This window comes from Salvelinus namaycush, chromosome 5, assembly GCF_016432855.1.
Source record: "Salvelinus namaycush isolate Seneca chromosome 5, SaNama_1.0, whole genome shotgun sequence".
Classification (NCBI taxonomy): Eukaryota; Metazoa; Chordata; class Actinopteri; order Salmoniformes; family Salmonidae; genus Salvelinus; species Salvelinus namaycush.
In genome coordinates, this window is record NC_052311.1 from 47669323 (window position 1) to 47688749 (window position 19427).

Sequence of the window (19427 nt, forward strand, 5' to 3'; positions counted from 1 at the left end):
TGAAAAATCTGTCAATGTGCCCTTGAGCAAGACACTTAACCCTAATTGCTCCCGTAAATCACTCTGGATAAGAGCATCTGGTTAAATGACTAAAATGACAATGTATGCTCAATTCCATCAAGCAGTCAAAATTAAAAAGGCATGAAAGCATGCAGGATAAGCAAAATTGTCATAAATAACCACATATACATAGTAGATATGATAGGTGATATTGAAATCTTGAGACATCAGCAAAGACCCCACAGATAACATCAGTGACGTAGAGCTGGTATGGGGCTTCCTTGACAGCGCGCAAGCGCAGCACTGTGGCTACAATGTAGCAGGATACAAATCGAATCAATCACTAGTCTACGCGACTCCGCCCATAAAGGAATGAATGAAACTGTATATGGGGATACCGATAGGACGTATTCGTGACATCAAGTGTTAGTCCGTTTTAACTTCAAATCACTCAATTGCCCTGAAGCACGTAAAAGGAAACGGGCGACATGGACAGGCCTGTTGAACCACGACATTTCTCAGCATGCGAAGCCCGGTTGGACAAGCACATTGCGGGACTTTGCAGCGTGGATTTCCCGGTAGCTGTGGTTCTTCCAGCTGGTGGCAGTGGAGAAAGAACGGGGCTACTGACACCCAAACAGTTCTGTACGTTTCTCAACAGACCTCTGATAAGCTACACAATTCAAACTTTCGAGAGGTAACACTTGAAGTGTCGAATGTTTGCATGCTAAAACATATGTCCCGTTTGGAATACTGTAGTTTTATGGCCCTGCCCCTTAATCTTGTCACTGCGCAAGACAGTAGCCACATGTAAACAAAACATTTCACTGGGGTTTTACGCTCTTTTATGTTATCGTTGAAGAAATGTAAGGTTTTGTAATGTCTCATTACCCCATTTAATAGATCTTTACTGAATCCATCAGGTCACACATTTACACTTTTGAGTCTTTCTACAACTGCCAACAACGTCCAAAATAGCCTACTTGTTCTTGATACTACTAGGTATTTTTGTTTCATACTGACCATTTCAGTGGAATTCTGTTGAAATAATGTAAAATAATTATTTAATAAGTCATGACACAAGTAATGAAACAAATATACTCGACAAGAATGATATGTTCTAACCACAGTGCGAAAGGTGTTGACTTATGACTATACACACTGTTTCTTTGACAGAGTGCCATGGATCCAAAGCATCGTTGTGGTGGTTGCCAAGGAGAGCTTAGATTTGATGATGGACATTATCCATCGCTTCCACCACAGAAATGTCCTAGTGGTACATGGCGGATCCACTCGCCACAGATCTATATTCAATGGGGTCCGCGCCCTCAGTGAGGGAGAGGACGGTACGGCCCGCGTCAAACCAAAGGTGGTCATCATCCATGATGCAGTGCGGCCCTTTGTGGAAGAGGACTTCCTCCTAAAGATAACAATGGCTGCCAAAGAACAAGGGGTTTGTACATATTCAAAGTCCTCTCTCTTCCAACGCAACACAGTCAGTGGAGCTCAGACGGAGCGATTCATTGCTCTCAACTGTAGCCATGTATACCTTCTGTAAGCCATGACGAATTAAAACCACATTGGCTGATATTAGTGGCTAAGGAAGACATTGATATGTTTAGATGGTGATTTATATTTTACTAGATGTGACATGATATTGTTGAAGGCTGGTCACAAAAGTGAGAAGTGTGAGCAGGAGCTTTTTGACATTGGGGCTGACGTGTGTGTGACTAACTCTCAAAGCCAGCAGTCTGGTCTTCATTAACTTGCCAGTATCCCCGATCATGATAAAATGTCAGTCTCCTCCAAAGAGCATGAGATTCATTTTGATTTTAATAACATGTGTAACACACATAACACATGTTTGCTTTCATTCCATTTTCTAGTCATTTTGCCCCCCCTTATCTCATTGACCGTACTTGTTCTTGGCACAATGGGGATTTTCATCCTCAATCATGTCATGGTCACAAGAAAATACGATCTCAGGAATGTTGCTTATGAAGAACTTCCAATTGTACAGGAAAAGCATTGTGTGCACAAGCTGTTGTTTAGCTGGGATTTATTGTTGTTATCCAGCCATGGTTAGAACAAGAGTGGTAAGCCTCAAGACACAATAGGATCGGAACCATTTGATACATTTTGGATTGATGTGTGTATTTCCATAAGGAAGAAGGACATATTCCGTTCCGTTTATTATTTTGCAGGCTGCTGGGGCTATCCGACCTCTGGTTTCCACAGTGATTGCTACCACATTGGAGGGCTACCTGGACCATTCTCTGGAGAGAACCATGTACAGAGCCAGTGAGATGCCCCAGGGATTCATCTATGATGTCATCTACCAGGCTTATCAAAGGGTAGGTACTTCTAGGCAGTTCTTGTACACAAAACATCACTTGTAGTCTACCCAAGGTCTAGTTAATAAAAACTGGTTGCCTGGTTTTGGGGCTATGTAAAAAAAATACATAACCCCGTGAACCCAGCCTGATCTCGCGATAACTCACATTCTGTTTCAATTAAACAGAACGTGAGTGCACGGGTCAGTCTGTTTGACCTGGCTAGAAATGACTAGGTTTACCGTGTACATTTGAATTAGGGATGTGACTCATAAAACAACAAACTATTGAATGATTTTCTTAAATACAAATATCCCAACAAGGATGCACCTTGAAACAAAGTCCAAACCTTGTACAGTAGTTAGTTCTCATGTTTACATAATGTTTTTGTGAAGTTTCTTCACCTCTGGTCAGGGAAATTGAGAACCTTGGATGTCTGCAAAACCTTTTTCCATGTTGATCACTAGTCATGTCCTGCAGGTTTTGAATGTTCCCTCTCAATGTCAAATAATTGCTTTAAAAGGTCCCTCGAATCACATAAAATGACCGTCGGAGAGATTTATGCTTGAGAAATAATTTACCCCAGCAATGCGACTAGATGACAAAAGACTTTATGATTCTCATACATCACACTCAGTCTTTACAGTTGTCCATTGTTCACCAGATGTGCTGGAACCTGCAGGGTTTCAAGCTGAAGAGTTTGTGGTGTGGGTGCCATCATTTTCACTACGGCGTGATTATGTCTGGGAAAGAAATTACACATTAATATACTCTGGCACTGTGCAGCATATCACTCGAACAAAAGAAAAATACCTCTTGGCTTTGGTAAAGGTAACGTAAAAATAACATTGAAGTAGCGTGGTTACTACAGGTCTAACAGTCTGATTTTTAAAAATATTTTTTTAATTATCATGTGAGAGGATTTGAACGTCCCAGAATACTTGCGAAATAATAAGGGAAATAATTTCATCTTTGGGTGATATCTCACGAAAACTAGAACAACATTTTTTTCACAACATTTAATCATAGAAGGGTCCTTTGGAGGAAGGTTTGTTGACATATATTTTACATTTTTATTTTCAAGCATAATTCAAAAATAATTAATTAAAGTGGGAATATTTGGAATTTTGGCCTTACCCAGGCCTCCTTTAAGATTTCATAGTGATTCACCTGTAGGTGCTACAAAACATTGGTGGTATATGAAGCTTTACAGCTTGCTCTGCACTATGAGTAGAATTTTGATTTAAATAACAATTTTCTTACAATAATTAATGAATATTTAAAAATCTAAACATGAACAGTGTTTGAATTTGTTACTTGGAAAAGCAATCTATTACTTATTACTCGTTATTTGGCTTTTTTTTTATACTGTCCATTCAGCACGAAGCTCTACTATAGGCCTATCAGATGAGCGAAGGTGTAGATTTTCCTTTGGTACTTTTTGCCGTTATTTGGTCGATTTCGTTAGACTTAAATACTGTAGTTCGTTGATGATAAGTTATCCCTTTGATTATATGCCTTTTATTTCAATGCATTATTATGTGTAGGATTGACCTGACATAGTTTGCATTTGCGCTGCGGTCAGTTAATGCGGGGTTATTTGAACTTTGACGTCGGCATTTGAAGTCGGCCTTGTTGTGACTTGATAGCCTACATATTAAAGGCATTAAATACAGGCTATGTACTGTATCTTTTCGTAAAGCTGCCAGAATGTTTATGGCCAATATTCCTTTGATATGTTAGATTTATCAAGATATTATTTTGTTGTGATAAAATACACTTTTCTGTTTTGAATTGCATTTGTCAGTTGTCGATTGTTTATATGGAAATTGTGTTAGAACATATTAAATATTTATGTTTTATCATAATGAGTATAAATGTCTCTTTCACACATTTTTGCGGAACCATTCCATATAAGGTGAGTATTGGTTAAATGGGACACAGAGAAAAGTGACTTTTAAGCTTTCTAATAGATATCTTAATCAACAATCAATACCTGTGTGTTAGTGAGGAAGTACAGTTGAAGTTGGAAGTTTACATACACCTTAGCCAAATACATTTAAACTCCAGTTTTTCACAATTCCTGACATTTAATCCTAGTAAAAATTCCCTGTCTTAGGTCAGTTAGGATCACCACTTTATTTTAAGAATGGGAAATGTCAGAATAATAGTAGAGAAAATTATTTATTTCAGCTTTTATTTCTTTCATCACATTCCCAGTGGGTCAGAAGTTTACATACACTCAATTAGTATTTGGTCGCATTGCCTTTAAATTGTTTAACTTGGGTCAAAAGTTTTGGGTAGCCTTCCACAAGTTTCCCACAATAAGTTGGGTGAATTTTGGCCCATTCCTCCTGACAAAGCTGATGTAACTGAGTCAGGTTTGTAGGCCTCCTTGCTCGCACACGCTTTTTCAGTTCTGTCCACAAATTTTCTACAGGTTTGAGGTCAGCTTTGTGATGGCCACTCCAATACATTGACTTTGTTGTCCTTAAGCCATTTTGTCACAACTTTGGAAGTATGCTTGGGGTCATGGTCCATTTGCGACCAAGCTTTAACTTCCTGACTGATGTCTTGAGATGTTGCTTCAATATATCCACATATTTGTCCTCCCTCATGATGCCATCTATTTTGATAAGTGCACCAGTCCCTCCTGCAGCAAAGCACCCCCAATACATGACGCTGCCACCCCCCATGCTTCACGATTGGGATGGTGTTCTTCGGCTTGCAAGCATCCCCCTTTTTCCTCCAAACATAACGATGGACATTATGGCCAAACAGTTCTATTTTTGTTTCATCAGACCAGAGGACATTTCTCAAAAATGTACGATCTTTGTCCCCATGTGCAGTTGCAAACCGTAGTCTGGCTTTTTTATGGTGGTTTTGGAGCAGTGGCTTCTTCCTTGCTGAGCGGGCTTTCAGGTTATGTCGATATATGGCTCGGTTTACTGTGTATATAGATACATTTGTACCTGTTTCCTCCAGCATCTTCACAAGGTCCTTTGCTGTTGTTCTGGGATTGATTTGCACTTTTTGCACCGAAGAACGTTCATCTCTAGGAGACCGACCCGCTCCTTCCTGAGCGGTATGACAACTGCGTAGTCCAATGGTGTTTATACTAGCGTACTATTGTTTGTACAGATGAACGTGGTACCTTCAGGAGTTTGGAAATTGCTCCCTAGGATGAACCAAATTTGTGGAGGTCAAATCTTTTTTTTCTGAGGTCTTTGCTGATTTCTTTAGATTTTCCCATGATGTCAAGCAAAGAGGCACTGAGTTTGAAGGGTAGGCCTTGAAATACATCCACAGGTACACCTCCAATTGACTCAAATTATGTACATTAGCCTATCAGAAGCTTCTAAAGCCATGACATAATTTTCTGGAATTTTCCAAGCTGTTTAAAGGCAAAGTCAACTTCGTGTATGTAAACTTCTGACACACTGGAATTGTGATACAGTGAAATATATCTGTCTGTAAACAATTGTTTGAAAATGACTTGTGTCATGCACAAATGAGATGTCCTAACCGACTTGCCAAAACTATAGTTTGTGAACAAGAAATGTGTGGAGTGGTTGAAAAACGAGTTTTAATGACGCCAACCTAAGTGTATGTAAACTTCCGACTTCAACTGTATATAATAATAAACAATGGGTTCAAAGGGTATGACATCATTGTGGGTGTGGCATCCTGTGTAATAACAGAGGCATAATGGTAAATAAAATGACAGTGTTATGAGGTAAATCATGTTAAGGTTATAAAAAAAGGAAGAAAGGATATTCAGTGTCTCTTTACAACATATTTTGTAATGGGATGTAATTGAGAATGAAAATGACGAAGTGGTTTTTGTACTACAGTACTCTCACCTTGTTAAAATATAAAAATGTTGATAGTGTCCCATTATTTTTTACAACACTTATTTACCAGGTAAGTTGACTGAGCACACATTCTCATTTACAGCAACAACCTGGGGAATAGTTACAGGGGATGAATGAGCCAATTGGAAGCTGAGGACGATTAGGTGGCCATGATGACGTCCAGTTTGGGAATTTAACACCCCTACTCTTACGATGAGAGCCATGGGATCTTTAGTGACCACAGATAGTCAGGACACCTGTTTAATGCCTCATCCAAAAGACGGCACCCTATACAGGGCAATGTCCCCAATCACCGCCCTGGGGCATTGGGATATTTTCTTTAGACTAGTGTAAAGAGTGCCTTATACTGGACCTCCAACACCGCTTCCAGAATAATCTGGTCTCCCATCCAGGGACCGACCCTGCTTGGATTGAGGCAAGCCAGCAGTGGTATTTCAGGGTGGTATGCTGCTGCCTACTGTCAAACTGGGAGACCATGTTACTTTTGAACTGACACTCCCCTAGGTCATTTTAATGGAAAAATACTTTTTTGGGGGATTATGAAATACATGTTTCCTTAACAGAAATCCATTTTCTAAATAGGATCAAATGTTCCATTTAACTTTCATTAAATCTGCTCTCGGCTAGCTTGCTAGAGAAAGCTAGCATAGCTTCATTTTACTTGGAAAGATATGACCTCACCACATTAAAAACCCTAGCTATCTATATTCATAACCATACAGGTACAGTGCCTTCAGACATTGTTCACACCCATAGACCTTTTTCAAATGTTGTGTTACAGCCTGAATTTAAAATGGATTACATTTAGATTGTCTGGTCACTGGCCTAGACACAATACCTCATAATGTCAAAGTGGAATTATGTTTTTTGAAATGTTTACAAATAAATAGAAAATAAAAATCTGAAATGTCTTGTCAATAAGTATTCAACCCCTTTGTTATGGCAAGACTAAGTAAAAATGTGCATAATAAATGGACTCGCAATAATAGTGTTTAACATGATTTTTGAATGACTACCTCATCTCTGTACCCCACATATACAATTTTATTTAAGGTGGCTCAGTCGAGCAGTGAATTTCAAACACAGATTCAACCACAAAGACCACCGAGGTTTTCCAATGCCTTGCAAAGAAGGGCACCTATTAAAGAAAGAAAAGCAGACATTGAATATCTCTTTGAGCATGGTGATTAATTTAGTTATTAATTACACCTTGGATGGTGTATCAATACACCCAGTCACTACACAGATACAGGCATCCTTTTTATCTCAGTTGCCGGAGAGGAAGGAAACCACTCTGGGATTTCAACATGAGGCCAATGATGACTTTAAAACAGTTACAGAGTTTAATGGCTGTGATAGGAGAACTGAGGATGGATCAACAACATTCTTCATTCAAAGACTCGATCATGGACACTTACTGAAAGTTGTGGCTGCTTTGCGTGATGTATTGTTGTCTCTACCCTCTTGCCTTTGTGCTGTTGTCTGTACTCAATAATGTTTGTACCCTGTTTTGTGCTGCTACCATGTTGTGCTTCTGCCATGTTGTGTTACTACCATGTTGTCATGTGGTGTTGCTACCATGCTGTGTTGTCATGTGTTGCTGCCATGCTATGTTGTCTTAGGTCTCTCTTTATGTAGTGTTGTGGTGTCTCTCTTGTCGTGATGTGTGTTTTGTCCTATGTATATATTTTTGTTTTATCCCAGCCACCGTCCCCACGGGAGGACTTTTGCTTTTTGGTAGGCCGTCATCGTAAATAAGAATTTGTTCTTAACTGACTTGCCTAGTTAAATAAAGGTTAAATACATTAAATATTTTTTTTATTGTAGTTTATTCACAATACTAACCTAATTGACAGAGTGAAAAGGAGGAAGCCTGTACCGAATATTTTTTTTCTCTCCAAAACATGCATCCTGTTTGCAACAAGGCACTAAAGTAATACTGCAAAAAATGTGCCAAAGCAAATCACTTTCTATCCTGAAATACAAAATGTTATGTTTGGGGCAAATCAAATACAACACATTACTGAGTACCACTTTTCCATATTTTCAAGCATAGGGGTGGCTGCATCATGTTATGGGTATGCTTGTAATCTTTAAGGACTGAGGAGTTTTTCAGGTTAAAAAAGAAACGGAATGGCGCTCAGCACAGGCAAAATCCTGGAGGAAAACCTGGTTCAGTCTGCTTTCCACCAGACACTGGGAGATAAATTCACCTTTCAGCAGGATAATAACCTAAAACACAAGGCCAAATCTACGCTGGAGTTGCTTACCAAGAAGACAGTAAATGTTCTTGAGTGGCCGAGTTACAGTTTTGATTTAAATCTGCTTGAAAATATATGGCAAGACTTAAATGGTTGTCTAGCAATGATCATCAACCAATTTGACAGAGCTTGAAGAATTTTGATAAGAATAATGGGCAAATGTTGAACAACCCAGGTGTTGAAAGCTCTTAAGAGACTTAGGCAGAACTGACAGCTGTAATCAATGCCAAAGGGGATTCTAACATGTGTTGACTCAGGGTGTTGAATACTTATCTAATCAACATATATTAGTGTTTTATTTTTCATATTTTCTTTTACAAATGGTATAATATTTCTTCCACTTTGACATTGCAGAGTATTTTGTGTAGATTATTAATGTTCCACAGAAATACCTAAAGAGTGTTTTAATACATTTAATTTGTATGAATAATTGATTTTTATCACGAATATATATTATTTATTCATGTATATATTATTTACTCTCTCAATTATCATTCTTTACAATAAATAATTAAGTGTCCCACTGCCAATCGAGGTGGCCCAATTTGCCAGTATTGGATGCGTTACTTGAAAAAGTAACTAATAGTATTACAATATTTTAACACGGTAACTTGTTATATTACTCCATTACTGATAGAAGTAATGCATTAGTGTAATGCGATACTTTTGTAACGCATTACCCCCAACACTGAAAATGTTTTGATTTGCTAAATTTTTCAATATATTTTTTAACATAATATACTGTACGGGCATTTCAAAGTTCCAGAGTGGGATCTCTTCTACTGTTCGAGTTATGATCCAATTTGTCAGCATTTGTCACGATCGTCTTCTTTAGAAAGAGTGGACCAAGGCGCAGCGTGTGCAAAATACATCTTCTCTTTATTTTGAAGAAGAACAAACAAAACAAAGAACGTGAAGCTATAAATGACTAAGTGCAAACATGCACCATAGACTAGACATAGACAATTACCCACAAACAGCTAAAGCCTATGGCTGCCTTAAATATGGCTCCCAATCAGAGACAACAATAACCAGCTGTCTCTGATTGAGAACCAATTCAGGCAACCATAGACTTTCCTAGACACCTACACTGAACACTAACCCATCTACTCTATTTAACCCCCTAAACCATACAACACCCTAGACAATACAAAAACACACAAACTTCCCCATGTCACACCCTGACCTAACTAAAATAATAATGAAAACAAAGATAACTAAGGCCAGGGTGTGACAGCATTACAAACAGTGAATGTGAATATCAATTCAAAACAGTTGCCCTCTGCTGGTGATTTGCAGGATGTGCAGTGATACAAGTAAAAGGAGGGCTGTGATTGGTTACATTGATGACAATTATGACATTATGACAATTTCTCTGTATAAAATTGTCCATAACATTAAAACTAGCAGAGATCCCACTTTGAAACTTTGATATGCCTGTAGAGTATATTATGTTCAACAATATATTGAAACATTTGTCAAATCAAAAATGATATATTCTCTATATTCATGTTTCTATTTTTAAATATTCATACATTAATGTAAGAAAATCATTATTCAAATCAAAATATTACTCATATTACAGAACCAGCAGTAAAGCTTCATATGAAACATATTTTTCTTTGTAGCACCTACAGATGAACATTATGCCTGGGTAAGGCCAAAATGTCACATGTTCCAACTTCAATTAAATATTTCTCAATTGTGCTTTAAGATACAAATCTCAACAATCCTTCCTCCAAAGGACCCTTCTATGGATTAAATGTTGTGAAAATCCTCCCAATATTTTTTTTCTTCTTCTAGATTTGTGAGGAATCAGCCTTTTGACCAAAACCATGAATGTGTGGATTCTTATCATAAAACATATTATAACTTTTACGTTGTAACATTTTCTGTCTATCACAAATCCGTCACTGCAAAAATTCACCAGATTTATTTTTCAAACAGCCCAGATACTTGAGAGCTCTGCTATTTGAACCTTGGCTCGATTTAGATGGTGATGCAGATACCAGTGTTTTGAAGGACGTAGGAAGCCTTGACTAAGACCCGAAGTATGGGTCCAATTGGAGCCCCATTTGTCTGCAGTTATTTTGGTTACTGGCACATACGAATTTTAGATTACCAGGGAGCCCTGTTGGTTTTGGCTTTGACTCTCTCTGAAAATGAGAGCACATTCACTATGCAAGAGAAGCAGAGTGTCAAGGCCAGTCAAGTAGCATTTCACCGAAAATGAAGACAAATTTGTAGTGATGTAAGTGTATTTGTGAAAACGAGAGGCTCTGGCGCGATGGGGAGTGCCCCACCCCCTCTCCACTTGTGTCCATCAAAGTTGGGAAAGTGTAAGGTGTCTCAAGTTAGCACTGTAGGACATTTTCCCCCAAAATCTGCGTGAGCCTCACATTTGTAGTTTGACATGCATTGAGCCTGGCAGAACTCTGGGCTGAAAAGACAAAGGGGAGACACTCTATCCTGTCCCCAGTGCACGCCTTTGTACCGGGAGAAAATGCTACAGGTTCAATTACCAGAGGACGCAGTCATATTTCTCCTGTAATTTCTCCTTCAGTTCCAGGGTCCTGAGGAAAAGGCCCTCTCTTTTATAATCCTGATAAAATATTGCCCCCATATTATCTCAGGTAGCATGAGTTACTTTGATTTAGCCTTTGTAGCCCACCACAGTATCTTAAAAGGCATGAGCTCATCTCTTATATCAAAATTTCAAGGCAATGCGAGCTACAGCAACGGTAATCTGATTCCAATGTGTTCTCACTGCACTGGGCCAAGCTGTTATGAACTCAACTCTCCTCTGATTTGGGGTGGCAGGTAGCCTAATGGTTAAGAGCGTTGGGCCAATAACCGAAAGGTCGCTGGTTAGAGCCAACTAGGTGAAATATTTGTTTAGATGTAACTATGGTCGATGTGAGTTTGTGACCTATCCTTTGTTTGTCCCCAGAAGACTTGCTCAACTCTGTTTATGAAATGGGAACTAACTCAGTTTTATGCATCGTCAACAATCCCACGTCTCTTGTGTCCTGTCCTCATAGTGCAGTGAGTCGGACTTTGAGTTTGGCACCGAGTGCCTTCATCTGGCTCTGCAGTACTGTGGCACCAATGCTAAACTCATCGAGGGCCCGCCAACCCTGTGGAAGGTGAGCCAGCCTGGGACACTAACTCAGTTTGGGACAATGCCTTTAAGCCTAAATTAGGCCATTGTCTTAGCTCTAATTGTATGCTTATTACTAGTTTGTTATACAGGGACAAGTACAGATTTGAATTCATACATTGTGTATTGTATTTAATACTATTTGATATGATGACTGAAAGTAAAGGGTTTTTATGGTTTTGATAGCATTGAAGTAAGCCAGTAATGGAGTAAGGCCTATGAATCTAAATATATTACACACTAAAATGAACAATGCTTTTTAGAGCAGGTGTGATGCTAACATGTTGTTAAACTACGTTTATTTGTCCTGTAGGTGACCTACAAACGAGATCTGGCTGCAGCGGAGTCCATTGTCAAAGGTATGTGACTGTGTATCTGTATATATTTTTATACACAACTTATACTGTTAAGTGCAGTATTTACATGATCGTTGTTTGCCTCCGACAGAAAAACCACTTACTTTATAGACCTAATGTACGTTAGCACTATTTTCTGTACAACAAAAGTAATGTAAAGGTGTTTTTGTCCTGTGTGAGACAATGCCAGTTTAGAATGGAATAGAGTGATGTCGACGAGAAATAAAATAGTCTTTTATTGTTCTCCCAGGAAGATATTCTATGAAGTCTTGTTTAGGTTTGTCAGAAAGTAAGGGAGGGTGTTTGCAGTCTGTGATGTGAACGCCATCCATACAAGTCAGGGCACGGTGGAGCCATCATGGTCTCTACACAGTCAGGGAAACATTCATAAAGTCATCAGTCCTACTCTTTACCTCTGTATGCACCTGGGCCGACCAACTGGATTATGACATATTGAGCATAGTAATTATACCAAGAGAGCTTTGTGTGTGAATGAATTCATTGTTAGTATGTGTTGGGAGCATATGCAAGAATACATCTTCGTGTGTGTGTGTCTTTGGCACATCACTTCCCCACGTAAATCAAGTTGAATCCCGAGTGGTGATGACTTAAATGAATTCTCACAATGTTTAAAGATTATTATCATTGCTAAGTAACGGAGATTTGCAGCAAAAGTGGTCAAAGTACACTTTCTTTTTCAGAGACTCTCTCCCAGTCGGCCTGTGTTGTCACAGGTGGCTCTGCACAGGCTACAGAGCTAGCCAACGCTCTGCAGAGGAGCATGAGCGCTTTGGACATGGTATGGTGATGATTATGATGATGATTACAATTACAATGTTTGTGAGATTTTACATTCGATCATCACATTGATGTTTCTTCCACCCCTCCAACAACCCCCCCTCTCCCAGACCATGTGAGCTCCGCTTGGGTGGGCCCTGGTTAGACTTGCCATCTGTTGTTAGACCTATAATGGAGCTTGTCTGAAGGCTTCCACACCCTCCTCCCTCCATCCCCCCTCTGCCTCTCCACCTCCCGGCATGACGGAAAGCAGATGGCAGTCATGTAGTTCATGCCATGGGAATGATCTGATTAATTGAGTGTTCAGCGATGACTCTTCACTACCACCCTTCGCCCGTCATGTTGAATGGCTCCCTGTTTCCCCATACTGTCCCTGTATGACATGTCTCCCATTCATTCTCAGTCATGGTGAAGGGGTCACAGGTTGCCATATCGTCCCCACAAATCTCATTGCACTTCTCCATTCTCATTCGTTTTAAAACAGACACCCCCGGCCTCCCACCACACCGTCCCCACATTGCCGCTGAGAGTCTCTTTCTTCCTGCGTATATCGGAAAGTGTGTATACATCCTCCCTCAGTAGTTGATAACAGAGGGGGGAAATGCATGGCGGGTGAAATGTTTTGGTGATACAGGGAGAGCACCGACAGCTCATCCTCCTGTGAAGCAGTGCCAAGCTCTTCATCAGGCAGTACGCGTCAAACAGGCAGCGGATCTAGCTGTCGTGGTGCTAGGCAGACCCCTGAGATGTACTGTATGGGATCCTAGGAACCTAAGGCTTTGGCTTTGATTGGAACCATTGTTCCCTGCACTCGGGTAGCCGGTGAGGTCGTGTTGTGGTGCACGCGTGTCTGGGACCAGATGCATCCTTCCCAGGGGTTCGAGGGAGATGAAAGGAGAGAAAATGGAGGAGGAGGAATTAGCTTTGTGATCAATGCCGTTAATGAATCTAATACAGGGGATAAGGGAGGTAGAGCCTGAGCTGAGCTGGAGCTTGGAGGCGAGTACACAGTGTGATGTGTGCAGGTGGAGGATTTTGCAGCGTGTGTGTGTTATTGCGGGGAGAATATGATTAGGGGATTCTCCTAGCAGGATGAATATGGATGTGATCCCATAATCATAGTGGAAGATACAAAATATACATTAAATTGTATTAATATGTAATATATTATAAACAATGTTCTTGTTAGCACTTTTCATTCTTGTTCTGTACATGATGTTGGGCAAATAAAATGTTTTTTTTTAGGTTTATAAAAGTATTTGCCTCAATAATCCCAGATCACTTGTCATTTAACAGACATTCCCAGACGTTATTCAAGCAATAAGCTTTTATAGCCGTTCATTATTCTTTTGATTAATAAGTAAACCTATTAGTGCCACATTTATTTCAGTCTCCTGAGACAAAGGAATTGGAATTTAACCACTAAACCATAATTCTGACATTGCATTAGAGCTGCAACTGAAACATCTGCGTCTTTTTAAAAATTCAGGCTCGTAGTCAATTTGTGTCGGAGCCCAATCTAATAGACATTAGTGTCATGATAGGAAGGGAGGATCTGATGAAGGGAGAACACCTCCATCCCCTCCTTATCTCTAACATTTTCAGCTTAGTATACGATAGTATTTCATATTCACTCAAGATTAAATACAATCTTGGAACACATTAATTATATCACTCCTTTTTCCAAAATATTAACCTTGACCTAATAGATATTTAGTCATGGACACAGCCAGATAGAGGAACAGCTAGGGCTAGGCCGGGACAAAGCTCACTGAACTACACTTTGAGCACTATATTCAAATCATGTCTATCCTTTCTCTTTGTCTGAGTTTCTCAGCATTTCAAACAAGCAACTCATAGTTTGAGAAAGTAATAGGTAACACTTTTTATATTATAGCCTGTTTTAAGCTGGGACTTGGTATTTATATGGTTTTACTAGGAAACAATGTGGTAACATCTTACCACTTTCTGAATTGAAACTCATAGTTTGGGGCAGTTCTCTTTTTTCCTCTGGCAGCCTGGAACTTGATTTCAGACTCGGTCACGGACTCTCTGGTGTGTCCTGTAGTTGGTCCTTGACCTCCTGTCTCTTGAACAAACATCCCATTCCAGAATTTCATGCCCAACTAACCTTATTTAAATCATGTCAGAAAATGTAATCTTGCAAATCTACATTTCTGACTGATGGTTTTCCCTCAGAACCCACAAGCAACTTATCTTTCTGGACCAAATAACCCTCCACATGTTTCCCGTAACCATTTAGATTTCCAACTGTCATTGTTATTCTAAACGGTTAAAATTCTACAAGTCCCAGTCAGTGACAAACCCAGAGCGTGGATGTTTGTTTCTGTGTTTATTTCCTCTTGTGTATGAAATGTTAGACAGGACCAGGGAAGAATTACTGGGAAAACAGAAGAGATGGACATGAAATGGACACACTGACTGTAGCATGTTGTACAGCTTCATTCTATTTGTATTCAAGGGCTAAATTTGTTGAAAGATACTCAGCTAAAATGTGGATACAATTACAGTGAACAAAAATGATTTTATTATTTTGGACTGCACTGAATTTTGATTCGATTTACAGTGTAATGAAATTTAACTTGGCTCGTCTACAATTCTGTCTCCAGGCTTCTTTGTACCCTTTATCATTCTGCCAGCTCAGAGAGACAAAGAGAGCCCAGCAGTGGTTCCCTGTCTCTTTCATTTGTTATAATGAGCAATCCAGCCTTGGAGAGAATTTAGCTTAAGATCAATGGTGTTCAACTCTAGTCCTGGAGCTACGTAATGTATGCTGGTTTTGTCCTTGCTTTCTAATCAGGGACTAATTTATTATTGGGTAACCAGGTGTGTGGACTGAGACTTTCTGGCTGAAATTAATTGATTAAGTGCCAGGGAGAAATTAATACCAGCATGGAAATCCCTCTGGGACTGTAGTTGAGCTCCCCTGCATTCCAATGGAATTTATTAACAGCATTAACTAACATCATTATTTGGTTTATTTCACATTTGAATGTAGTATTTCTGTAAAATGTTTCTTTGTGTCTTTCTTCAAGGAGGTGGATGTGATCTCAGACTTGATAGGAGACAATGCCAAATCTCTGTCAAAAGAGTGGAACTTTATTCAAGTTTCTGTAAGTTCACACTTCAGGAGTTTAGGAAAACAAAATATAACTAAGCCTGTTTCAACATTATGAATATGGTTTGTTAATTATGTTATGTTTATGTTATTACCACTTTGGAAATAGAAGGTTATGCACGTTACATTTTTTTCTGCTCAGATAGCCAACTCAACAATTTTCCACTATTTTCTGATAATTGCTTTAAATTTTTTATCCGTAGGTCAACAGTTCTTGCTTTTCTGAAGTTGGAAAAATGCTGAGAGCGTTGGAGGAGGCAGACCGAGCACTCCTGCATCCAGTGGTCATTATTTGGGTGAGTTGAGTTCACATGGGGATAAATGTGTAAATAGAGCCTCATATGAATTGAGTTGCCTTACCAACACTCGTTCTGGTACTGGAAATTAGACTGTCTTCAGTCCTCTATGCTTGGGGCTCTTTGCCCCTTACTGATCACTTTGCTTTATGGTGAGTTGGCCATGTTGCTTTAAGGATGGACTGTAAGCTTGCGAAGGCCATGGAACGCTCTGATGTTTGGGTATCCCAGTAGCAATCGCACACATTCAGAACAAGGTGAGCTAGCAGTGTTAACAGAGAACATTGTGTATATGGGTGTTGTCTGTGCTTAGTGGACTTAGTGGACATTTATCATGTCTCAATCAGGTTTCCCACACTGTGAATGAACTTGCGCTGGGTGTTTTCTAAAGCACACGTCTGGTCCAGGCAGGCTCTAGTTTCCTCAAGGTACATGTACTACATGGCCAGGCAACCTTTTTCCGCTTGTAAAATGTTCACTTTGCAGTCTACCTATGGTCCCTCCGACAAAACTATGTTGCTGTTTAGAAACCCTATACCCCCCCCCTGAGAGCACTTCACTCCTTTCACTTACCGTTTGGCTCGTTTCAGATGTCAATATCAACCACAGAGCAACATTAACTCATGACAGCTCAAGTAGAACCCCCCCCCCCCTGCAAATTGATCTAATTGGAACCCAAAATAAACATTTACGTTATGAAGGTACTGTTTACTTTTTGTGATTTTTACCTTTTCACCCCGGCAACAGCACAACTGCCAAAACAAAGTGAGGAGAAAAAGGTGCAGTGGGCTTGGGGAAGTTGCATTCTGGAATTTTCTCTAAGCGAGTCTTTACGTCTTCAAAACAACTCAGTTTTAATCATTGCAAATGTCATACAGGATAACTTGATTAAACCGCCTGCCTTGATTTGTGTTGTAAGGCCTTGTTAGGTCCTCAGTGAACCTCTGTGCACGCAAGTGTACACACACACACACACACACACACACACACACACACACACACACACACACACACACACACACACACACACACACACACACACACACACACACACACACACACAAACAGCTCCTCTCCAGTGGTGTGGAGCTTGGTTCCAGGCTGCATTAGGGTGGGAGCAACACTCTCCACCACACCAGAGTAAATGCATCTGTGTCTGAGCTTTCCCTACGGCTCTTACTGTGGACCAGATGCCCTTTTCACAGGTAGAGAACCCTAGGACCCCCCACATCCAGCACTTTATTAAAAAGACATTTACTCCCGGCCTAAGTCGATTTCATGGAAGCTTAAGGATGTCCTACATTAAACATCAGCATCATGGGAAGGCTTACTTCCAAACAGAGTTAGCGAGGTGGGAGGCTGAATTCAAAACAAGAGTTGGCTCACCGAGCGATCTCAGAATTTCCCCTTCTTAAGCGAGGATGCAAAATCAACAGTGAGGGATATCTGGGTGGCGTTAGATGGCACATGTTGTTCTTTCTTAAGGGCTTAGTCCAGCGTTTCCCGAACTTGGTTCTCGAGATCCCAATGGGTGCATATTTTGGTTTTTACCCTAACAGCTGATTCAAATGATCAAAAGTTGATGATTAGTTCATTATTTGAATCAGCTGTATAGTGCTATGGCAAAAAAAAAAACGTGCACCTCTTGGGGCCCTGAGGACCGAGGTTTAGGAAACCTTGGCTTAGTCTGTAGCATTAAACAATGACCTAGCAATCAGAGTGGGAGATAATCGAGTTTCACAGAGTGCGTGGCAATTGATTCAGTATGTGCCTGGTAATGATTTCGTCTAGACTTAAGCCAAACTGGCACCTTCTACTGCAGCAAAACAAATCAATAATATCACTTATTTGAATTGAAACAGATGTTGATAGATGACAAGTGACTTAATATACTTATTCAAGAAATACTTGACTTATAGTCATATAATGATGTATAATAGAAGGTTTATAACAGATTAATTAACACATTTGACATTGAGCTTACAACACACGTCCTGTATATGAAGACATAATTGGAGTGAATTCACCCTGTCGAGCGTCAGTCAACAGCCCAATTAGAAATCTAAGTTTTGCAGCAGCAGTGTAGATGCTTTCACATCCCATGCATGACACACTAAGTGACTCATCAGTGCTGGTTAATGCTGTCTTAAGGTGGGCCCATCTATCTAAATAAACACCGTGAGGCCTTTCCACCTGAACCAGAGGCATTACTACCTCCCAGAGTCCTATCCGATGTGTGTTTACCCCGAACACCACAACACACTCCTCCAACATCCCTCCCAAACGAGGACCTTTAAATAAACATGCTTGTTCAGTCGCAGCACGTCTTTCCTACGAGTGTTTTGAACAATGTGCTTTAATTGATCCAAAGGTTGAATCATTCTCTAAGTCTCTGTCAGAGAGTGTCGTTATTGGCAGGAGATGCATGTCTGACTGGGTGTGGCGGGGCTTCTTCTGATAGGTTCATTTGAACGTGTCGGAGGACGGTTCGTCCGCCAGCGAGCCGATGGGAGGAGAGCCGGCGGCCATGATGGAGCTCGCCACAGGAGCCAAGCTCGGAAATATTTTAGTCTATGGCATCCAGCTTCATCACTCAAAGGTATGCCCCCTTGTTTTGTTATTTCAAAAAAAATGTGCCTGGTCTTACGTCCTGCTCAAATGGATTTAGAGTCCCCCTGGAATGCTTGTTTCAAAAAAGCCAAACCAAACACAATGAGACCTGTGTAAGTCCTTGTTTCAGAGTCTTGCCTCCTCATGCATTTGGACTTGAGGCTAATTATTCTGTCTGTGTTAGATGTTGGGTGTGTGTGTGTGGAATATAACCTTTTAACCTTTCCATCCAGACAGATATTCTGTTTTGTTTTTAATAAAAGAAACATGCAGGGGATAAAGATGTCCTCCAAGTGTGAAAAAGCCATGTTACACGTACACACACATTGGTTCAAGTGTTTTCCCTACCGCATACATACCTCAGCTGTGTCTCATGGGAAGGCTCTGCTCTGGATGGTGTTTGAGGTTCCCCGTTGGCCTGTCAAAAGTTCACTGGAGTTGTCAGGGTTGATGTGGTTGATCTGAAATGTGTTTCTGTCGGCATTTACATGATTATATGAATGTGAAACCCTCCTAACACGGGATTAGAGATGGCGGGATATGTGTTACTGAAGCGATTGGATTACTGCTGGCTAGTGGCTATGTTGCGCTCACCCACA

General features: G+C 40.2%; 1 protein-coding gene across 1 annotated transcript in view; it reads left to right on the forward strand.

Annotated features, from left to right (window-relative positions):
- The first annotated feature begins 372 nt into the window (after positions 1–372).
- Positions 373–19427, forward strand: part of LOC120047145 (D-ribitol-5-phosphate cytidylyltransferase-like) — a 35698-nt gene continuing 16643 nt past the window's right edge. The window contains exons 1-9 of the mRNA XM_038992680.1: positions 373–697; positions 1177–1453; positions 2205–2354; positions 11511–11615; positions 11943–11988; positions 12687–12784; positions 15840–15917; positions 16126–16218; positions 18680–18817. Coding sequence (XP_038848608.1) covers positions 489–697; positions 1177–1453; positions 2205–2354; positions 11511–11615; positions 11943–11988; positions 12687–12784; positions 15840–15917; positions 16126–16218; positions 18680–18817 — 1194 coding nt within the window. The 5' untranslated portion in view covers positions 373–488. The remainder of the gene's footprint in view (positions 698–1176; positions 1454–2204; positions 2355–11510; positions 11616–11942; positions 11989–12686; positions 12785–15839; positions 15918–16125; positions 16219–18679; positions 18818–19427) is intronic.